Here is a 24,641-nt window from a genome sequence, read left to right as displayed (position 1 = left end):
CTTAAAATATGTCATGATGTTAACAGCAGTGTCTGATAAGGATCTGAACATTAGGAAGTGAAAGGTTATGAGACAGTGCGCCAAAGCAATATTATATCAAGTCACATTCATTTTTATTCAGAAGGCTTACTCAGCTCAGCACTTTTATTTGGTCTTCTACCGTTGTTGCAATGCAAACTTTAGAGATCTTCATTTAGACTAAAAAGAATTAAAGTAACCCTAAGGCTTTAAAAAGTCTGCCCATATCTTTCCCTTGTTCTCACTTCCTCATTTTAAATGACAGGCACAAGATTAGTGGTTTATGCAGTATGTCCAAAAGATTAATGTTTCCTAGTGAGCTTAGGGAACTACTTTGTTTGATCAGCCAGTGGAATTTCTCATTGCAATGTGGAAAAGCGAAAAAAAAAATCTAATTGCTCTAAAAGCTGAAGGTACTGAGGTTTCAGATAGGTCTAATGCCACTGGTCTTCCTTTCAACAGTAATGATAGATAACAATTTCAGATAGAAAACTTCTGAGACTTTTGTTTTGTTTGCTATATGAGAGCTATTGACTCCAACATCCACTTCAGCAACACTTCAGCATTCACTCCAGGTTCATGAATTCAGTGTTTCCTTGCAATTTTCTGTTTACAGAAAATCTATGACAAAGATGAATTACAGAACCTAACAAAATTTATGCCAGTCAAAAATACATGTTTATATTGTGAAAATGATCATTCACAAGTATGCATAAATGAATATATAGAATGTAGAAGGAAAACACAGAAGCATGAGGCAGAGGTTAGCAACCTGGCTGTATATTTTAATCTAAGAGGAGATCTGTTTTTACTTCATGAGCAAGCTACACAGGAAACATTACGACTTCCAGAGATGCTGTGCAAAGATAAGGATTCTGGACCTCTTACAGGAATCTGATATAACCCCCTAAAACTTTCAAGGCAGAGAATGGTCTATGGTTGTTTATTCTTTTGTCTAGCTCTATGTAGGTCCTATGTTAATTGAAGGAGATTAGTTTCTAAAGCCTTTTCACAAACATTTGCTTTACACATATGTGTGGTTTGCTCAAAATTGATACATATTCTGAAGAAATAGACTGACAAATCTTATATGCCCACATATTTCTGGAGAAAAGGATTAAGTAAGAGTGCACGAGCTCTTGTTTCCTGCAATACCTGGCCAAAATGACATTTCTTCGCAGATAATAGAGATCAATTATCTCTTTTACAAAGCTAAAGACAACAGAGAATGCTACTGGGAAGTGTAGAAGAATGTAGATCCAGTCAGTATAGGAGCTTAGTGAATGAGCAGTTTGAGAGCTATACTAGCACTGAGTATTAATATACAGGGTAATTTCTTTCTTTCTTTTTGATTAAATTGGAAAATGTTTTATGTGGTCTTTTTTTGTAATACTTTTGATATTCAAACTAGATTTAAATGAGTTTCAAAATAAGTACTTTATTTCTTAAATGTTTTTTAGTAACCTATAACAACTTTTTTAGTGATTCAAAGTGTACATATGTTAATATCATTAATATGAAATACAGCCTAAACTATGCACCAGAGAACTTTTACAGCAGGAAATAAAGTATATCTTCATGCAAGACCAGATCTAAATCTACAGAACTAAACAGCAAAAGTCAAATAAATTACTGTGAGAGGAATGATGTTTTATGTTTCAAGAAAGGATCTCTACTGTCATTCCCATGATTTTGGTTGTTACTGATAGGTAAGAAGAACAGTGGCTGAAAAGGGGGTTTAGGGGATGGAGGGAGCTGGGATTGTGAGGTCAACATAGGGCTTTTCTCTTATTGAAAAACACAATTTTTGTTCAAAAAATACCAATATGATATATTAGTAATAATAATAGAATGAATGTACATTTATGTAGCTAGCAAGGCTATTCAGAATTGTAGTGTGATTTCCAGTACTAGCAAAATCAGTATAGGAAGAAAGATAAAAAAACCCTCATGTATTAGAGCTTAAGCTAATCTTGAATTAGGAAGAGAAATCCATTTTTGGAAGAGAATCATATTGAGTTGATAAGAGAATAGAGAGAAAATAATCTTACATTTAACTAGCTTGAAGTTCTTACATCTCTTTCAGAAGCATATGGGGCAGCTGAAGACAGAAACTAGAATAGATGAACCATCAGTCTAACAAGATATTGCATTTCCTCTATCAGCTATTTTTATATTTTTTGTTTGTAGAAATACCAAAGAAACTTAAATGAAACATTGTTCATTTTGAAGCTTGTCTGTATTTCCAGTTATGCTATGTCCTGCTTTAGCAATAAGCTACTATGCTTCTGTAGTTTAGCTGTCAATATAAATTGAATCCATCGGACATTTGCATGTATTGGCAAGCACAGAGAATTAGTATATGGCTGGAACCTAAATGTTACTTATACAGAAATAATTTGTTTCCAAACATGATAATGTTCTCTCCTTGTGTCAAATTTCGATGGAATTATTTCCTCCTCTGCTGTCGTTTTATTCAACTTTGAATTGTTAAAAAAAAATCATAGATTTTAGGTTAGTGAGTGTCAAAAGGCATTTTCCTTTATAATACTGCTATATAATACTAATACTGCTTTATAATACTAATATGGTGATAGTGTTAGAAAAGAGGAAATATTTAATTATTACCTTAAAAAAATGAGCTAATTCTGTGACAGTCTATAACATCTTTTGCAATGGTCATGTTACAAAGAAAAAACTTGTTAGAATCCTAGTATGTGATATTTGAGATATAAATTTCCACATAGTTTGTACTGAAAAAAGTTACTGTGTCTGAGAGGAAATGCTTGGCAAATATTATTAGATCGTAAAAGTCAATACAATCGCACAGAATCACAGAATGACTGAGGTTGAAGATGATCTGAAGATCATCTAGTCCAAACTCCCTGCTCAAGCAGGGTCACCTAAAGCATGTATTTTCTAAAGTATATTTGGAGCTTGAAAAGCTCTTTTCTATAGAGCCTCTAATCTAGATAAGCATACTATATGAAGATTATGGGCAAAAATAGAGTATACAGAAAGGAGAATTAAAGTGCTGAAAGTAGTTGAAAATCCTCACAGCTTGACCGCTTTATTTGTTGCAGAGGAGGGGTTCTGTTAAAGTGAAGCAGGACCATGATGAATGTTTAGATCACTATGAAGAGAAGGATGGCAAAATACAGAGGAAGGATTTCAGGAAAATGAATGAGAATAAAATCAGACATATTTCTGGGAGGAACAGTAGTGGAAATTGGTAGGATTGCACCTAGGAACAGAAAGGCCCATTCCTAGCTCTTCCCTGATTCCTGTGAGCTGCAGACTTCATTTTTCAGAACTCTGTGCAATCCACAAAGTAATTCCTCTCCGATTCATAGTTAGCCTAGATGAAAGCCTCTAGCATGTGGGAATATTCTCAATGTCAGACTTGCCCTTGAAGCTTTTGACAATGTAGTTTGGAGAGTGAAAAATGCATCTTCGCCTTAATGACTACAGCTGCATCAACAAACCCCTGCTGTAGAGACAAAAGGGCCAGCCTACCTGTCAAGAAGACAGGCTTTGTCCTCCTCGCTTATAACATGTAGAAAGATAACACAACTATGTCACCAGCAAACTCACTCCTCTACAGCTATGACACCCCACATGTGGCTAAGGAACCAGTGCAGCATGAGGAGTCCAGGCTCCTGCGGACCCTTTGCCGTGTGCCCCAGGGAGATGGAGGTACCACAGTGAGGCCCATGCAGCTGTCCAGCAGCTGGCGCAGAGCTGTGCACATTCTTCCTAAAACCAAGGTAGGCCTCTAGTGCTGCTGCAATGCCCAGAAGTGATTATTTTGAAAGAGAGGAAAGCAGCTTTGCAGAAAATTTTCCATTTGCACCTTCCAGAAAACTTAGGAAAAGTTTGCGCTTGAAAATTGAGCGGAACTATACTGGAAATGTAAACAAATTTTGTTAGACTATCCAAGAATATTGTTCACAAATGTAGAAAAAATAATGTTGATAATTTTTGGCAAAATATATCCTGGGAAAATATTTTTTGTTCATATTTGCATTAATGAAGTCAATCATCTGAACAAAGAACACTGAGAAAGACAAACAAACTGGGGCAACAACAACATTGAACTCTTCTATTCTCTACAGATTTCAACAGTCATGAAAAGCTAGTGCTTGGAGTGTGAAGCTAACTTTAGTAGACTGAAGGATTGTGGGGAAGAGAAATCAAGTATCCCACTACTAGAAAAAGGAAATCTCTACATATTTTTTAAGGAAGAAGAAAAAAATGACTAAAGTTCAGAGCATGTTGCCTAGAATAAATTATGTTGAAAAGTGAACGAGTTAGAATGAGGGAGTTTCATACTGTATCCCCACCATACTTTTAAAAGTCACTGCTTGAGGCTAATTGCAATGCTGAGAAACTCAGACATCTAGTCAACATTAAGCTTTGTCTGAGTCTCATGGTAATAACTGTCTTTGGTTACCAAAGAAAAGCAGCACTGAGTTTGTTGGCTGCTGCCCTGTAATGACTATGCTTGATCTGAAAGAAGACAGGTGTTCTATTTTCTTTCTGTAAACAGCATCTTTATTGTGATCAAGAGAAGGTAAAGAAAGAAGACGCTCCTTGCACACCTCACTGTCTGAAAAAAACTACCTCAGGGACCAATTCTGTTTTTTTCATTACTGGGAGCAATGTGAAGTTACAGTGAGATCAGCGTTAGGATCATATGAAAGTCATCACTTACATTTTTTTTTTTTTTTTTTGGGGTGGTGGGGGAGGATGGCTAAACTTATATTAAAACAGTTGTCTTGTTTTCCTGAAGATAACAGAAAGTTCCTGATGTAATTTTCTATTGCTTTCCTATATCCTTATGGCAATATTAATCTTCCACACATACAGAAGTAGCCGGTCTATGAGTTTAAAAAGTTAATGGTAGGTAGAAATCTTTGGGCAGTAGAGCTTTTGTTATCTTGTTTAGAGGTGAAGGATCTTCTTATAGGAAGAAAATTACACTCTCCTGCTTCTATAGTCTGTATCTGGTGAGGCTAAGTGCCGGTATGACAGTCAGTTTCATGGTTGACACTACTGTGTTTCCAAAAGGGCTAAAACACCCTTCAAGATGGGTTTCCAAAGTTAACATCCAAACTCCTGCAGCTCTTACAGTTGGTTTGCAGACAACTGACTGTGCCCCGTCAGCTAAATCCAAATCTTTTGCAACTGCACAACACCAGTGCAGATCTTCCACTAGAGGAACCACAAGGTAGGTGCTACGGAGGAGGAGGGAAGGGAAGAGGAGGAGGGAGGGATTGCCATCAATTGGGTGTCATTCCCAAAGGAATGAATTCCCAAAGGATAAATTTCCAAAAGTACCACTTTATCAAGGCATGTCCTATTCTCTGTAGTGTCCCTTCCCCTACAGCTTGGCATTCCAGCCTTCCCTTCAGTGTGCCTCATGCCCTATCACAGGACTTGATATATATAGGAAAAGCACTGGGAGACAAGCAGTTTGAGAGTCCTTGTCCATAATTCTGCAATCTCAGCAAAGTCCATCCTCTTCAAGAGGCCACAGAATTAGCCTTCTCCCCTTCACCAGAGAGGAGGAGCACCTTTCCGTCTGCATGCTGTGGACTGCAGCTGGTTGCATATCCAACAAGGCAAGGAAGGTCTTTCCAGTGACTGTGATGTTGCAGAGATGACGGGGAATTGCAAAGAATTACAGCAGTCAGACAAAAGTCAAGGAAGATAAATGCTCCATGTCAGCCGTAAAGCATGTCTACATTCGTTCTGCAGCTAAGGGAAAGAGTTTTCTCTGCAGTACCCTGAAAGAGCTGTTCTCACGCAAGAACTACCTATGAGGGGTGTATGCCAGGGTCAGGATTTCCCTTTTTAGCTGTAGCCAGCATGCACACCAACACAGCTCTTTGAGAAACAGGAAGAGACTTTCAGACAATGCCTGACACTTTTGTCACTGAATGCTGTTAAGAATGATAGCTTACTTAATCCTATAGCCTCACTTCATTGTAGCAGTATGTAATGAAAGAAGAGATGGTCGAACAAAGCAATTTCATATACTATTCAACAAGTGGCTCCTTCTGTATGAAGCATTAACAATAGCTGTCATCTTTGTGCAAAAAAAGGCTTCCAATTACTTCAGTGTTAAGAGAAAATACAAATGCAGCTGAGAGCCCCACAAGTAAATTAATACTATTATAGAAAAGGATGATGTGTGACCCAGACCTTCATTTAATCTTTTACTAGCCATGAAAGTTAATTTGACTTTGTGTTCAATTTTCTGAGAAGTTGCTTCTTTATTGCTGCACAATTTTGGCATAGAATCAAACAGAATTGAGAACTGCACTTTCTTCTCTGCTTTCTTCACATTTAAGTGCTAGTCATGGGGAAGAGGGGATGACGAACAACTGATGAAATATATGAAGAAAGAGGAAACCTATGATGTAAAAAATGTCATATGACTTCATTAAAATTCCTTTTTTATGCAGTATAGAAGAGATTAATAGGACTGGTGAAGGGAAGAGTATAAAAGAAAGATAAATCAGCTTTAATTTTGCTAGTGTTCACTTATTCTCTATATAGCATGACTAGAATTTACATTCTAAATTCTCTTGATCCTTCTCTTCTGTCCCACATATTTTGGGTCATGTGAAGAAGAAGAAAATGCAGTATTTTTTTCCTATATCCACATTGATCTGAATATGAATTGGATTGTACATTCATTTTGTGAATACTTCCCATAAAAATTAAATTTTAGTTACCACTTTGACACATTTCAGGGGGTTTATGCAATTGTGGCTTCTCACACTTTTATTAAAAATTAGTGTAAAGCAGAGTTGGTCTGGACATGTACAATGAAACTCTCTTTCATCTAAAATGTGAAGTCAAGAAAATGAAGTGTTTTCCAGGAAAGTCTCAGTTTCTTCAACCATTCACAAGAAAGGGTGAATGAGCAGCTGAAGAAACCTTTCTTAGATTAGCTGTTGAGGAGAGGATCACCTCTTGAGCTACAGAGTACCTTAGAGGTTTTTTATGTCTTTGTTTCTAGTTTTTTTTGACTGGGAGCCAGCACTCAAAGGTCGCGACCGTAACAGTTAATTAAAGGTACTTGGGACTGTTCTCTTTCATTTAAAGCAGAGTGGCCACATCTACAGTGCCAATTAGCAACAATCCCTAGCCCAGGCCAATTCTCTGCCTACATCTAGAAATTGCATGGGAAAGTACTTGTTAGCTGAGACTAAAAGCCATACTAGGAATTATTCTAACAATTTAATACAATAGACAATTGAATTTTTGTGCTTGGGAGTGGCACTGTCTAATTTTATAGCATAGATGTAGCTTGGGACCTGGGGCCAGGATTCGCGGCAGAAAGCCTAGTAGTCCCCGTATTCACAGATTGATCTAGTGACTGTCAAAGCTTTTAATTTATAGCATTTGTTTTGTTGTGAACCAAAAGAGTTGATTGGTTTTAGGGTTTTTTTTTTCCTCCCAATAAAAATTTTTAAGGTGTCTGAAGGACAGATATACTGAGAAGTGCTTAAATAGCTCTAATGTGTGCAGTCAGCACTCCTCAGGTATCATTGTTAACATTGGCAAAGGTTATTTAAAGGCAACTGTACAGCTGCATACAGGCCTGGATTCTCAGATTGCTTAAGCAGCAAACCTATAAGCAAAGCCTCAAGGCTGGCTGATACAGCCTCTCTAAAAACAAGAAGTTCATGCACTGAGTCTTCCTTCTAATTAATATACTTCCTAGAGGATGGGGGGAGAGGGGGAGAAGACTGATAGGAGAGATGTAGATAATGCTGTTTTGAGTTTCTCTTTCAGACCAATTTATTTAGTCACTGAATATAATCTGTATTCTCTCTAAATGGTTTGCATAATCATTTTTTTCTTTTAAAAAATCAAAGTTTTTTTCCAATTGTGAGGAATTTTTTGGTATAATTAGAAATAAAAACACTATATTTAAAATTACATATATTGTGTTGATGACACTTGAATGAAATCTAGTTCTCATATCTTAACCACACTTTCTGTATTAACATGAAGAGATAGTACTGAAGGTGCTTTGCTTTTAATGCAAGAAGTAATCTATTTTGATTCTGAAATCACACAGAGAGCAGACTGCTGTGTTACGATGTACTGTTGTTTGTCCAATTAGTTTTATATTCATAGTGATATCTTAATATTTGAAATTTCAGTGTTGAATTTATCTTAATGTTGAACTCTAAGTGAACATTTATAGTATTTGATCAGATAAAATAATGTGAGTCCCAGTGCTGCTCCGTTCCCACATAGAGGCAACATGAATCTCTCTGTGCTTTGTCAAGTTGTCTAGTTCATATTCATGTGTAAGTGCAGTAGCTAATTTTACACCATAAGGAGTGATACTTCTCTGTATTGCTCAGAGTAGAATCATTAGTGCAGGTAAATTTCCATGCTGCAGCCAACAAATTTATCTGACACGTAGTTTATGACCTACTAAATGTAAATGTCTGCTGTGAAACTAATGATGGATGAAGCAAGAGAACAAGTTATCTCACAAGATTTCCAGTTGGGCTGGAAATAATCTATTCTGTGAAATGCTGACAAGTTCACTTCTAATCTTAGAAAATTGAAGTTGGAGTAGATAGTGCTGAAAAATAATGGGGTGAAAATCTGTTCTAACTTTTCAAACCATTTCATTCTTACGTTCTTAACTTAGTACAAGGTGCTTAGGGAACAGTAAAGCTCTTCAATCAGTTTTATATTAACAGAAAAGCCCCATGTGCATGGCTTTGCTATGAAATATTTCCCATGTTAAAAAGAAATTCTAGCTATTACTGTCTGTGCAATATAGTTTAGTGTTTCCTGCTCCTACCTTTAGAGATGTATTTAAGTCTGAGGGAATCTTAACTGGTTCAGAACAACTTTACAGCTGTGTTTTCTTACAGCATTACTTTTCTAATAGTATTTGATTAAAATAAAATGAACACGTAAAAAAATGGCCCATAGTTTTCCATACTGATCATCTTTGTAAAAATAGGTATTGTAGACCTGCAAAAGTAGGTCTACAAGAATAAATATCAAGATAGAATAGAAGAATAATATCAAAATAGCCTTGATCTCTCCCCCAAGAATTTGAAAAAGGTTTGTAAGTCCTTTAATGCTCATATGCCTAAGAATCGTGATCTGGGTTGAAACTCTGAAAAAGAAACAGATGATAGATATGAGAAATATGTGAAGATGAATCCCACGGCCTCAGGTATTTCCCAAGAACAGATTATAAATTCCACATTTTTTTTCCTAAAATCTAACCTAGTTTTAATAGCAAATGGTGAAAGTCAATACAGTCAATGACCTTAAAGCTGACATATTAAAATATTGTGGAAAGGTCTAATTATTGAAAAGGTCACAGGATAAAATTTTTATTCCAATTCTGTTATTTCCAGCAGCCAACGGGATTGAAGCACAGGTATTCCTCAATGACTTTCAGCAAATGCTTGATTCTTAGTTTGTTGGGTCAGCATTAGTAGGATTTATATTCTTTTAAATAAGCGAATCATATATAAATTTTTAACAGCCATGAAACAGGAAGATTAGTATATATTTAATGAAGCACTTGTTTAAAATTAAGGGCAGGAAAGCATTTCAAAGGAGAATGAAAACTGTCTCCAATATTCATCCAAACTCAGAGATGCAGTAAAATAAGAAATAATAATATTTTATGGGAAACTATGATTTAAAAGTAATACAATTATAATTTGTAAATTATAATACAATTCTAAAAGTAATACATTATAACAGAATGACTAAAATCAGATTTAATTCCAAATACTTTTATGGAAAAAAAAGTATCGATAAAATATATTCTATGGGATACAGTTGTAATCAAAAACCTTTAATTTATGAGGCATGTTATCATTTTAACTAAATGTTGTTTCAATTCAAAATATCAAATTTATACTGAAGACATGTTTAAAATAATTTAAAATATTTGAAACATGGAATTTCCAATGGAAAAAGATATTTTTCTGTTAGAAAATCTGAGGAAGATTTTAATGTCTCTCGTTATTAGAAAAATCAGATAGAATTTTGGGGCATTGTGCAAAATAAATTTATCTAGTCAATAATATCAGGTTTTTACTGCAGCTTTTGATGTCAAGAATAGTTCAAAGAAAAATATCTGGGCCTTTGGCATCCCTGCACTGGACCTTGCTTCCTTATTCTGCACAGACTCTACCTCACCTTTTCTTCCATTACACTCTATTTCAGGTTAAATATAGGTTTTACCAAGACTATATGGTTCTTTGGAAAGGCTTGATCTCTAAGTGATTTGATAGCAAATGGGATCTGTTGTTCTGTCACAGTATTTTACACTGAAATAACTCTGCTGATTTTGTTGAACTTTACACTTTTATATATTAGTGAAAGCAAAGACAGCTTTCACTCAGCATCACTCAAGCAGCATCACTCAAGTGTCATGAAATTTGTTTCCTGATTAAAAATTCCTCAATTCTCTCATCAGCATAATTTCTTATAGTGTTGACTTTACAACATCCTTTTTTTTGAAAAAATGCAAACAATTTTTTAATATAGGACTGTGTTTGTAGAGACAGCTTCCTAATCTCAGGCAAGATATTCTCCACAGAGTGCCTGTGTATCTTTCTTCATTGGTGACTATCACTAACACTCAAAATGAATAGAGAAATATTTGCTGGAATGTCCTTGAGTATGATTCAAAAGGACAAAAGAATTGGAGATCCAGCATGGATAATGTCTATATAAGCTTTGCATATTATTATATTTCAAGGATAAATACACAGAGAAGTTACAAATGAATTTAAAAAAAAAAGTATGCACAAGGTTTCTGGTGTTCTTGAGAATTATGAGTATTTATCTAAGATAAAGTATGTGTAAGAGCAGATTTTCTGTTGTCCCATAAAAATTTTAAAGACAGTGTATTTCTGTATAATCAGAACCAAAAAACAGCTTGTATTGGAAGTAGGTAATAGATACTCTTTTTTCTTTTTCTTTTTCTTTTTCTTTTTCTTTTCCCCCTTTTAAAACTTTCTTTCTGAGAAGATGGTGATAGTTGCAGTTGAAGAACTGGTGTGCATTTCTCTAGATTTAAAGAAACTCTTTTGAACCATTATATTCTTCCACTGCTGTATTTGACTTGAGATCATAACTTGTCTAGATATCTAAATTGCAGTTCAAGTCTCTTTCTGTAATAGAAATACACTAGCTGCAGCTTCATGAGTAGAAATACAATTAAAAATAAAAGTCATTTCTGTACGTTATCAACAACTGTCATCTTTCCTACAGTCCTCAGGCACTGTAAGGAAGAATTTTTAGGAAATTTTTATTGTATCAATTTAATAGTGGTAAAAACTGGATCAAGTCTTTGCATATACTGTTGATTTTCACTGTCTGCTACTAATTTTCTGTCTCTTGAAGCTATTTTTGCAAGCTCACTCTAATTTAACAGACCTTTTTTTTATGGATATCAATTGCTTGCTTTCAGATATCAACATGGCAGGAGAACCAAAACCATATAGACCAAAACCTGGCAACAAAAGACCACTGTCAGCACTTTACAGGTAAATGGGAATTCATCTTGATTTATAACAACTCAGTTTTTATTAGGACAATTATGTTAGCCTGAAATATTTGTGTTCAAATATATCTACAAATGTAGATAATGATTTCTACTGAGGTTTAAATATGGATAGACTGCCTCTGAGAAAGAGCACAGCAGTGAAATCAGAAACACTTAAGCTGGACCTCTTTAAGCTAGATCTGGTCTGAAAGCATCAGAGCCCAATTTATCTTGGACTCAATGCTGAGCTGGGCCACGTGATAGTTCACTGCATCAGCCTGAGCATCTCCATAAATTTCTCCTTTGAGCATTGCATGTTGTCACCAGAGAATTTTGGTAAAATTTAAGAATTTACTTCTAGTCCCCACTCAGAAACTGAACAGAACTGAGCAGAGGCCTCTGTTACCTCCTATGCCCCAAAATTTTCCTAAATATATGAATAGCTACTTCAATTTTCAAAGTCAAAAGTTTCTAGTTTACCTCAGATATAATTTTTATTCCCTTCTGACAATGTTAAGTTTTTGGTATCTCTTACACTAAATTCTATCAAGGTGGAGGAGGGGGACAAGGAGAAGATATGATCTCTTCTTTCCTTTTTCTTTTTTCCTTCTTTTTTTAATAACTTAATAATTATTACCAAGAAAGGATTTATATGTGAAAATTCAAGGGTGACATCTCAGAATGAGACACTCAGGGGTATCTTAGATTGGAGCCTGGGTGCTATATATTAGTAATGATAGATGTTAGCATATAGTTCTTATATATTTAAGTGATAGGACTATTATTTTCAGAACAGAGACCCTCTATTTTGTCATTAGTCACAACCGCAAGCTTTTAAACTCTATAGATGTTACTGGAAGCCATGAGCTTAGTCAGAATTTCAAAAGATTTCTGAAGGTATTCTGTGGTTTTTGGCTCATACATGCTTGTTCTACTTTCAAGAAAGAGATGAGACTTGAATCGCTCTTGAGTGGAGTTTAAAGACAACAATATCTTAGTTTCAGACTATATCTAAGTTTCAGACTCAGTACAGACAATTGCCCTAGAAGATCATGAGAGGCTTTTTTTGAGCAACTAACAAAAGCCTTCGTCTAATGCTAATCGAAAACTTTCACTACCTAGTGTCTGCTTGCATAATATGTCAGGAGACAGATGGCTCATAAAGTGCAGGTTGAGAACATTTTCAGAATTTCAGAATATGGAGAAAGTTAGGAGAAAAGTGGTTACTTTAGAATTAATCCTGATTAAGAGAAGCATAGTTCTTAAAATTTTTGTTACCACAAAATACTGTAGAAAAGGAAGGACTAAGAACAATAGGAAAAGGATAATGGATTTCAGAAAGGATAGACTTCAATGAGCGCAGAGGACTAGTAAGTAGGATCTTTGGGGAAGAAATTTTAGGAATAAAAAAGACTTGCATCTGTGATACATAATGTAAAGCAAAACTCTTCTGAGATGGAAGGAGTAGAATAAGGGAATAATATGACCGCATCAGGTGTTTTTCAACAATCTGAAAAGTGAAATGGAACTGTACAAAATGTGGAAACAAAAAACACCTGACTAAAGTGAACAGAAGAGTCATCTATCAGGATATCAAAAAGCCTAAGTTATATAACCAGTACAAAAACAGAACAAAAAATAACAAAAAATAAAAAGAGAGATTCTTTAAGTAGATCTTTAGGGTATTTTCCTGTTTTTTTTATTATGCTATTACTTATCAGAAAAGGAGAAGAAATAGTAGATGATGCAATAAGGCTAATTTGCTTTAGTAAAAGATGTTAATTGTGATTAGATATTTAAGAAAATTAATTTTAACCAGAGGGTATGGACAAATCAATACTTAAAGAATCGAATTCAATGGAAATGGTGTGATGATATTCACCCTAGAGCATTTAATGAACTGGCTGAATAGTGTATGGACTATTAGTCATTGTCTTCAAAAACTAACGGAGGTCACATAAGGTAGAAAAGCAGTGCATATGGGCAGACATCATATATGTTTTTGAGAAGAAGAACAATGAGATTATCAAGTCATCCTAGCTTTGACTCACAGAAAAACCCTTGAATAAATTATTAAACAATCAATTTACACCTAGAGTATAATAAGTGGGTAAAAAAATCCGTCATAGAATGACCAGGAACAAATGATGTTGAACCAATACAATTTCCTTCTCTGACAAGATAGCCAGCTTAGAGGATAAAAAGGAAATACTAGGTGTGATATGCTATCATTTTAACAAACTTTGACACTGAAGTTTTCATAAGCAAGCTCAGGAAATATAGCCAGAAGAAACTGTTAAAGATAGGCATCCAACTGGTTGATAAAATAGTGACTGTGTAAAAATAGCATTAAGAAGAACAACTGGTGTGTGTTAGTCTTCTTTTGTTAAGGCTTTTACAGAATATTTTAGGATATTTAAGAGTATTTAAGACAGATATTTAAGAATCGTTTTGAGGTCAGCAAATGGGAGTGCTGCACAGGGCTGCAGGTTCTGAGCACATGGTTTTATCTATCAAGAAGAGTTTGAGAGTTCAAACTAGTTCAAAGTACTCTGCCTCTCTAGAAGTAATGTAAGGACTGCGTTAGGGGCTGCCAAAATCGTGGGATTTTTAGTGCCATGAAAATGACTTTTGGGCTTCAGTAAGTGACAGGAGAGCTGGGACCTGCTGGAAACCATGTAGAGCACAAAGAGCCAATTCCAGTGTTATCAATACTGCCTATTGAGAGAGGCTTGGGAGCCAAGAACCACACCCAAGTCTTCTGAGAAAAATGGATTTACCCAAAGTAGACCCCCAGGAGTGAAATAATATTTATATAACGTAGGTAAACAGGGGACGAGGATTTGGAAATAAACTAGGAGACTAAATCACTCATCACTGTAGATAAATCTATTGACTCCTCTTGTTCTACACACTTAATATTGTAGTTAGAATCATAGAATCAGTAAGATTGGAAGGGACCTCTGGAGATCATCTAGTCCAAACTCCCTGCTCAGCAGGGTCACTAGAGCATGCTAGACAGGGTTGCATCCAGGAGGGCCTTGAAGATCTCCAGAGAAGGAGACTCCACAACCTCTCTGGGCAACCTTCATTTACAAACATTTCAAAGACAGATTTAGCTGAGAATAAATAAAAAATCATTTTTAATTATTTGTTCCTCCCTCCCTACATGGGTTATTTTCCTCAAAGTGCTACAATAAGCAAAACCAACTTTGGTAAATTACCACATCTTGAAGGCCAGTGAGGAGTCACCTATGTTCAAGTTATACTCTTCCTAGTATTCCCAGTGCTGGCTGAGTGTGAAGCCTGCTAGCCTGTGGTGCATCAAGAATGAGGCTCGTCTGGAGCGAGGCGAGCAGCAAGATGCATTTAGCGGATGGATTAACAGGACCAGAAAATACTGAGTGAAATCATCTCTGAGAACTGCGTTGTAGCCTCAGCCAGCCTGATCTCTACCCAGTCCTGGTTTGGTTCTTGTAGCACTGCCTGCTTATAGCGCATAGTAGTCTTGACAAAATTTTCTTTTGAGGATAAATTCTTTCCAAGTTACTCTTTAAAGTTGCAAGCTCATGGCTCAGTGCTCTGAGTGGTATTGGATTCCACAGTCATTTCCCATTCCCAGCAACTTCTCTGGGTAATTGAAATGTTTATTTAGGATGCTTGATCTACTGCTGCTACTAATTAACTATATTAAACAGCCTTTCCTTTACAATTTCATAAGTCTTATTGCCTCTGAAGAAAGTTATTTTATTCAAAATTCTTGTATATACTGGAAAGAGATGCTCTTCCATTTTCTGGATATGGTTATGTCTTATATTAAAGTTTTATTTTTCTTCAAAAAAAAATACCCTTTATTAGTTTCCTCCATACATTTTGCTTTGATAATCTCCACCACAAAGTTGAACAGATTATGTTACATATCTCATGTTTCCTTCGGTTTTGCAGCTTTGTATTATAGCTAAGGCTTAAAGAATTTCTTACAGTCTTTCATTATTTACATTTTGCTTCTCAGATTTATTTTAAGATATCTTTTATATATCTTGGTTTGGTCTGGTTTTCCCTTCAGCCATCAGAGCTATCTGTTATTTTCAGTTGTTGCTCTGAGAACTATTGGATGTTCTTATTAATTTCAAGAAAAAGTGTGAAAAGCACTGTGATGGGCAAGGTGATCGCTACCTCCAGGGTAGGAGGATTCTTGAAATCATTCCTCTTATTTGAAAGTGTACATATTCAACAAATTCTGTGCCAAACGGGCATTTGCATTCTAGTTGAAAACTGAAACATTTTGCATAATTCCTGCTGTAGGAATTCCTACTTCATTGGCGGTATATTAATAGTATAATGGTGTGTAACGAAAGTAACCGCAGGTACAGGGGTCTTTCTTGATTGAATATCATTTTAAATTTCCAGTAATTTTCTTCTCTATTCCATATTTTTGATTAATGCATTTTTGCGTTTCTTTTCCTTGTAGCATACAATAGCCTAGGGACACAGTCAAGCCAACATAACATAAACCTAATCAATTATTTTCTGATACTTAAATTTGCATTAAAAATAAGATTAAGCCACTTACTCTTTTTCTTCAATGCACTGAAATTTTGATAATTATATTACGCACAGTTTACATAATATGATATTTCATTTGAACCACAGTTCTTCCTTTTTTTTTTACAGGAAAATATCCTCCTGATGTCTTTGATTCCATTTCTTCATGAAATGGACTATTTTATTATAGTACCACAGAATGAAACTAAAATGATTGTTGCTCTACAACTCTTCTCCTGACAAAATATCTAGTGTCCATAAAACATTGCAAGGCATTTTAAGTAGAGATAACTTTAAATCTGGTAGAAAATAATTTACATTCATATCTTAATATTCTTAGTGATCATCTTTAAAGCTCTCACTATTGCACTATAAAATAATAATTCAGTTTGAAAATCTCAGTTGAATTTAGTAGGAATATTGCTTGTGTCAAGAAATTAAGTAGCATTCTCAATATTAAAAGCATTAAAAGATACAAATACAAAGCTCTAGCAAAGAACTAGGTGTACTTTGTTACGCCTGTCAGCAGTTCTTTGGTTCCAATGATTCATTCTGGGCTGAATTTTTGTTTGCTTTCTCTCTTTAAAGGAAAAATCCCTATGTCAAATAACTAATTAATTCATAAAAATTAAGAGACGAGTTCTCTACTGACAGAATGTTTCCCTTTGCATTGTTTCTGAGAGATGTTGGTGCACCTGCACCCTATTTGGTCCCAGAGATTTTTAAAGAATTAAAGAACAAATCTAGATGCTCAGAAGGGTTGAGTAAACCAGCCCAGGCCACAGCTGCCCTTTTATGAGATGCACAAACATACAGCACCAGGTGGTTTTAATAAGCGGATGAGGTGGCTCCTTAGTCACACCTAGGAAAACCTTCACTTCTGAAGACAAATTGCAGATCAAGATCAAAATATGTTAAATACACTTGTCTTGATTTGTTTATCCAGTCATACTATGTCTAATCTCTATGCAGTCACTGTAATAACATCTAGGACAAGACTTTCTTTCCCTCCCCCTCCACACTCCCTCCTATTCTTCCCCTTTACTATTTACAGTGAAGGAGAAAGTCTTTAACAACATTGTTTAAAAAAATCCCCTTTAGAAGCTATCTTATGTGGCTAGGGTGGATTTGACTTCTCAGCTTGCTGTATATTTTAAATCTTATATTTTTCTCATATTTACTCATACTTGCCTTCACTAGAGATTTTAAATTATAATCTCGATTTAGATCCATTTGTATGGTTCTTCACAGATTTTATGAGTAGTTTTTTTTTCCCTTCTTCCCATCTACCCACAAGTTATTCTTTAGATTTCCACAGTCTTTTCTCAGTTTTTTTTTTTCTTTCTTTTTCTTTTTCTTTAAAGGAAGCCAACGACACCAAGCTTCCTGTATCTGCAGAGGGGGTCTGTTCCCTTTCCTAGCTCAGTACTTTTCCTCTGGCAGAAGATGATATATGGCATCACATACCTTGTGTTGTTTTCTTCCGCAAAAGCTGGAACACCGTAATCACACTCATGCTCAAAGATTAACCAGTTTAGAAAAGAATATAGCCTGCTTTCTTATTATTGCTTTTTTTCCCTGGTCTTTAATCTTCTTACTTTTTTTTTTCTCATCTCCTATAAAACCTGAAGCAGTATACTGTAGCTAAGATAACCAACTGTGAAACTCTATCTCATTTTTTTTCTTTTTTTGTCACTGTTTTTATCTAAGTGAAATAGAAAAAAATATTCATAGCCTTTTGATTGCATTGAAATTAATATGGCTCCTTTCTTTTCCATGGATTTGTGCTGCTAATAAAAATGAAAAAAACTTTGGCTAATAATAAGAGTAAATTCTTAAAAGATATAGAGCACTTTTGCCTGCAAGCAAAAAGAAACAGTGCCTTTAGTCATCCATTCTGTTTCAAGGTAGGCAGGCTGAGCTCAATTCCTACCACCTTACTATATGTAAGATTTCCGCTCTTTATTATTTCCTAGGTTCTTACACTTAATTTTAGAAATAATCAGAATTTGGATACACTGGATTCTAGCAGAAAGACAATGCATTCTGTAGATTATCAGCTGCACTTCTGTTAGCTTGAAAAGAGAAAATACATACAATATATACAGAAAAACCTGAAGCAGACCCCTTTATTACTTTTCCACATGCAGATTTTAGTGAGGCAGACATCGTAGAAATAATGTTTGGTTTTGCTACCACTTGTATTCAGTAACTGTCTTAGTGACATGACAGAAGTCTTAAAAGTAAGGTCATAGGGTTCATGACACTGGAAAGTGAAGGGCCTGTGCTAGCATGGAGAACAACCAGCAGGTTTCCTCATTTTAAGAGATTTAGTAAGCCTGTAATCAGTGCAGTAGTAATTGGTGCAGGAGAAAGCTGTGTTACAGAGAACCACTTTAGGAGCTCGTAATTAGACATTGGTTCTCACATAATGTAACACCTCTAATTGTATGGAAGGCTGCAATTCAGGCTGGCAGCTGCAAGAGCACAGTTTCAGTGACTTAAAACTGCAATAGAAATATGAGGTTGGATGAGGTGATAAATAAGGAAGATTGGATAAATGAGGGGCTGCAACTTGTAATGTATTTTGAAATCCTATGCATAATATAGGAAAAAGTCTTTTAAAGTATATTTAGTTTAAGAGAAAAAGGACTGTTGAATAATATTTCCAATAGCATAGAATGCTGTGCTGTGTGTAGTGCAGAGGGATAATAATAAAATATTAATATTTGGTTAAGCATTAATAACAGTTATCCTACAAGTTTAGTTCTTCATGAATGTTGCTAGTCTTGGCATATCCTGTTCAAAATAATGTTACCCAGCCTGCCAGAACTGAAATCTAGACACAGCAGCTGATACACAATGTCAAATGTAAACTGTTTTTTTAAGGACTGTATTACAAATTATGTGTCTTTTTACTCTGTTACTGGTCTTCCTAAGAGTTTTGGCTATGCACTGCTTTTCTTTTTTTCTTTTTTTCTTTTTCTTTTTTTTAACTGAACAATGAGAAATATATTCCCAAAGGTATGTGAATTTATTTCAGGTTGTAAAAACTGAAAAGTGTTAAATAGTTACTGGCATCAAAATATATGTTACATTTTTCAGTCTTCCAAGAATGAGATTATGCCAGGAGACAGCATGCTAAACAAGAATCATGCATTTCAGAGCACTACGCTTCTACCATCTATTTTTAAGTGTTAGCAGTGTCATTGAGGGAAAAGGAGACTAAACCTCTAACCCAAAGACCCTCAATGGCAATGTCTGCATTAACCTCCGTCTGTTTTTTTGACTACAAATAGCCATGTAGTAAAGTAGTATTGATTGTGTGCATTCAATTAGTCAACATTGTTTTGTTCAGCCTGCCCTGATGAACTCAGTCTAGACATTTTTAGACTAGAATATACAGACTGAAATAGTCCTATTCTGATTCTGAACAGACAAGGGTCAGATGACATTGGATTCATGCATTCCTCTCTCTCCCACTCACCCCCCAAAGTAATCCATTTTTTCCCATCCTATTTTTTTTAACAAATGCCCATTCTGTATCCAAAGTGACAAAGTCCATTTTTACTGCTTTATCAAAACCAATTCTTACATATGTTGACATGTTTCATATTAGCTTACTATTGAGAAAATTAGCCTAGGGAAGAGGCAGGTTCTTTAAAGCATTTCCTTCCAAATTGAAAGCTACTTTTTTCTGTTTTACAATTGTCAATTTTTAGAGATAATATTGGACAGATTTTTCAGTCACACCCTCCTAACTGATAAATAGAGATTATCTATGCTATTAATTCATATAGAATTAAATCCTAAGAGGTATTTGAGCCCCTGACCCTATTTGTGCTAATAATTTGAAGTTTACAAATTATATAACTAGATTTAAGGTTTTGGTAGGAAACTAGCTAAATTTGGTTGTATGGTTTGTATATCCGTCACAAACACACTTTGAAAAATGTGACAAAAAAATAAAAAGGATAAAACTTTCCTTGTCTGGGGTAGACTTTGAAAATGTCAATTATGTTGCAACCAGTTTTCAGTGCATGGTTACCAGTGTGGTAGGTCAGGCAGTTTGGCATGATGTACTGGAGGCTGTATCCTGTGTTAAATGTCCCCTAAAAATATTTTGTCCTGTGGAGTGCCCTGGTGCTGTCCTACCATGGGCCTAGGAGCTAAGAAAAACTGGCTAAATAAAATGTACTACATAAATAGCCAATAAATTTTGCAGTATTTTTGAAAATAAATTACTGACATTTTTGCATAACCCTTTTCACCGTCTAGACATATAAGGTGCTTAAAAATCAAGTGATGTGTATGCTCAGCAAAATATTCCATTCCTTTTTCTTCAAAACTCTGAAATAGGTAAAGGCAGCATATTAGCGTGAGAACTGAACCTTCTGATAAGACCACATATTCTGAAGGCTGAGGATGCTCTGGCCATGCTCTCTTTTGGGGAAGCAACCATAACTTCTGTTTTGTGTACTACCAAAAATTATGTTGCATAAGATCCTCATCCCTACAGATATGTTGCACAAAGTGTATTTTTTTTCCTTTTTTCCCCATGGAACTACAGAAAAACTCATGCATCCTTCAAGAAATGAGCCAAGTTATTCCTACTGTTAAACAACTAACTTCATCAGGAATCAGAAGAGAGTAGAAAAACTGCTATTTTTATCAGTCAGACTACATGATGTGTTGGAATACTTATTCAATTGACCGTGTAACAACATCAACTTATGTTCCTCGTGTAATTGCTATGCCTCAAGACATCGGGACAAATTAGTAGCTAAAATAGGCTGAAACAGAACCTAATCTGAAATATCCCTAGAACAGATATTGAAAAGCATCTGTGTGACTTAGGACTTGCTTTGCAGGCAGTCATTAGAGTCTATGTTGGAGACATCTTTCAGAAAGGGAATTAGATGCAACCAGCTAAAGATTACCTAGCAAAAAATAATTCTCTGGGGAAGATCAAAGCATCAGAAGCATAGTGGCATGCTGATTTAGTCTAGTATCATTTGCACTTGGTTCCCACTGTCTTGTCTATTGTTTGTCTGAGACTTTCATATTCTGTAGCTCCAGCAAGCTGTTGAAGGCAGGCTTTTGTCCACTAAGGTCTATAAATGCAGACTTTCAAACTTCTTCTCATGGAGCATAGAGGAGCTAAATCATGGCACCAACTCCAGCTAATATTTTCAAGTTAGGAGTTCCTTGTTTCATGGAGAGTCCTTAGAGGACCTAATAAGCTCTGCTTGACATGACAGATCATTGTTTTAGAGTTCCTTATTACCTTTTAAGCTAGATAAATGTGTGGTTTTTTTCCTTTTCTCTTCTCTTCTCTTCTCTTCTCTTCTCTTCTCTTCTCTTCTCTTCTTTTCTTTTCTTTTCTTTTCTTTTCTTTATTCTTTTTCTTGGGGGAGGGGGTAGTAGTAGAAGGCGGATCTTTTCAGTGCATACTACCCCATTCCTTCTTTCCCTTTCTGAAGTGAACAGGAGAAACAGCTGATCATTTTGTCTTTTTTTTTTTTTAACAACATTTAACTTTTTTTTTCTAGACTACATAAACTTTGTTTATCAAACTATTGCTCAAACACTATGTTTTCTAACTCCTTCTTTGATCTTTATTACTCTTCTTTTGATTTTTCTCCATTTGCTCACATCCTATTATAAAATGCTGTGCCCAAAGCTGGCACAGTGCAGCAAACTGAGGGATTCATCAGGTCTGAGGAGAAAAAGATGTTTTAGGATGTCCCAAACAATTTTTCTTCTTTTGGAACAGTATTATTTTACTTAGTTTTTGCTCTCCTCAAACTCTTTTGTAACACCTAGCCAGTTAATCTGCATTATATGTATGTATACTTGCAGTTCTAGTTCCCAAACCCTCCTTGGACTTTTTTTTTTCTTCTTCTTTTTTTTTTTTTTTAATTCATCACACTGAGTTCAGACCATTTCTCTACTTCTCTACATTATCAAACAGTTTTCAAATTCTAACTCTGTTCTCTAGGCTGCTTGAAATGTCTTCCACCTTTTTATCATATGTAAATTTTAGAAGCAAGATCTCCATGTTGTTGCTCAACTCATTAATAATAATATAAACCAAAACTGGACACAACATAGTGCTGAATGTTCCTACTTAATATGAGGCATTTGGCATTTTCCCATTTGGCATGTTTCTTTATGCATGGGGATGTTTAGTATTTTTGATTTACTGTATACCTTTTCACCTTAAGGTGATAAGATTGTATTTTACCAGTTTGTATGCAAGTCTGTCATATCAAAACAATATCAAAAGCCTTAAAAATCAAGCTAAGTCATATCTATTTTGGGGGTGTACTGTTACCTCCTAATTCAATTATACTGTCAAAGGAGGGAATAAGGTTGTTTTGACATGTTTTGTTTTTGACAATCCACATTAGTTGAGTTCTTTCACATTAGTAATCTATGTTCCTATAAATTTATTAATCCTAAAGTTATATTCAAAATTCACTTCTGAGAAAGGCAGACTGCACTGAGAAATAACATTTTTAGGTTACAGTACTTTGATTTCCTTTCATGATTTGAAGGAAATAGTGGATTTATTTTATTTTGCATTAGCTTTTTTATCTTTTAATATGTAGTGGAAGTATTTAGCTCTGTGGAAAGGAAATTTCCAAGTTGCTCTTACACTTTCATGTTAGTACTGTATCTGACATTATACAATAATGATGAAAACAATACAGTTCAAGTTGTCTTTCAAATTAGTGCCATTACTTCCAATGTAAACCACAACTGAAAGTAGAATTTATTATTTTTTTAAAAACACCGATAAAAGCTGACTAGAGCTGTAAATCGTTTCTCCACATCATCTTATTCTGAAGCACTGTTGACAGATCAGATCTTCTATATAGCTGGTCTAACACTATTTATTGCATAACATGACAATGCTCCTTAATAAAACTTGTCAAAATTTATAATGCTCTTTATGGAGGTTTCAGGAGAAGGAACATGTTTCTTCCCTAATTCTATCCAGCAACTGTTCCTTATGTCCTAAAAATTATCTTGGCCTATAATAGCTTTAAGTAATAGAAACCATAAATAACATCAGGAATTATAAATGTTATATACTGCTTTGAAAAAGAAAGAAAGAAAGAAGGAAAGAAAGAACGAAGGAAAAAGAAAGAGAGAGAAAGAGAGAGAAAAAAAAGAAAAGAAAGAAAGAAAAAAGAAAGAAAAGAACTAAGGTGCATCAACAATGATGTCTAAAGAGTCCACAGATTGTGGAAGTAACATAAAATAATATTTCTTCTGTAAATTAAGATACATTTTGATTAGGCCTGATTGAACTGCTTACAAATATTGAGAGTTCCCCAAAGCTGTAATGAGTATGCTTTAGAAAAAATAGAGGAATTAGAGGATAAAATGTGAGCAATACTGCTTATAACATTCTGAAAGAAGATGTTTTCTTATTACTACAGACTGCTGGGCAAACCAGGAAGTTAAAACGCAGAGAAAAATGCAACCCCAGCTGATCACTATGAATGGCACACCACCTCAGAGTTTCTTTTGAAAGGTCCTTTGAGCAGTATCTTGTCCTTGGTTATCATTTTAAAAATGAATTGATGAGCAAACAGGGAGAACTGTAAATCTGAATCTTCTTTGACTTCACATATTTTTGCTAAATCTTTAGCTCTCAAAGCTGTACAGTGCAGAGCATGCTTCACAAGTAAATAAGTCAACTACATCAATCATAAAAAATATACATCAATGTTATACAACCAATCCATCCAGTGACTGAAGTAAAAAAAGCCTTTTAGCTGGGCTGACTTACACTGCTAGAATAAAAAATTTGAATCCTCTGGATTCAAGTATTAGAAGTATTACTTTTCTAATCTCCTCAAGAACCGGAATTGTTATTCTTTGTGTTTACAGTCAAACAAGATAAAGTCTGAAATCAGCAGTACACTCAGGTTATCCTTCCTAGAAAACCTGATTTCAAGAATGTAACCCCAAATCACTAGTGACTCTTCTAAAAATACTTGGCTCTTGACCATTGCATTCCTTGATTCAGGATAGACAATTTTATTGCGCCGAAAAGTCAGAATAAGATCACAAACAGTTCTATATATTTTGTTAACATAATCCTTAGAGATGAAAATATAAGATCATCACCAGGAAGAATATATTGATTCAGAATAAGATACCTTAGAAAATGCTTGGCTAAAATCCCATTTTCTTGTGTACAGCACTGATATTGTTGGTAATGTTATCTATTTTTCCTGTAAATAGATTTTGGGACAGAGAAGCAAGGATTCTTTAATAAGAAATGATATTATTTTATATAGCTTGAGTCAGGCCTGAGATATAAAAAAAGCATTCTTTCCTATAACCTTAATAGGAGAATTATGCAAGGAAAATGGAATCTACTTTGCGATCTTCCTAGTCCTAAAATGATTTGTTTATAAGGCATATAGGAAACCACATACCCTTAGTTCTACTCATATTTCTTTCCATGTTTTCCTACAAACTTTGAAATATTTGT

General features: G+C 35.0%; 1 protein-coding gene across 1 annotated transcript in view; it reads left to right on the top strand.

Annotated features, from left to right (window-relative positions):
- RALYL (RALY RNA binding protein like) overlaps positions 1-24,641 on the top strand; it is a 368,284-nt gene that overhangs the window by 288,614 nt on the left and 55,029 nt on the right. The window contains exon 3 of the mRNA XM_062568158.1: positions 11,507-11,582. Coding sequence (XP_062424142.1) covers positions 11,507-11,582 — 76 coding nt within the window. The remainder of the gene's footprint in view (positions 1-11,506; positions 11,583-24,641) is intronic.

The sequence above is a fragment of the Rhea pennata genome, chromosome 2 (assembly GCF_028389875.1).
Source record: "Rhea pennata isolate bPtePen1 chromosome 2, bPtePen1.pri, whole genome shotgun sequence".
Lineage (NCBI taxonomy): Eukaryota > Metazoa > Chordata > Aves > Rheiformes > Rheidae > Rhea > Rhea pennata.
Note: the sequence above shows the minus strand (reverse complement) of the source record. Positions and strands in the feature narration are given on the sequence as shown.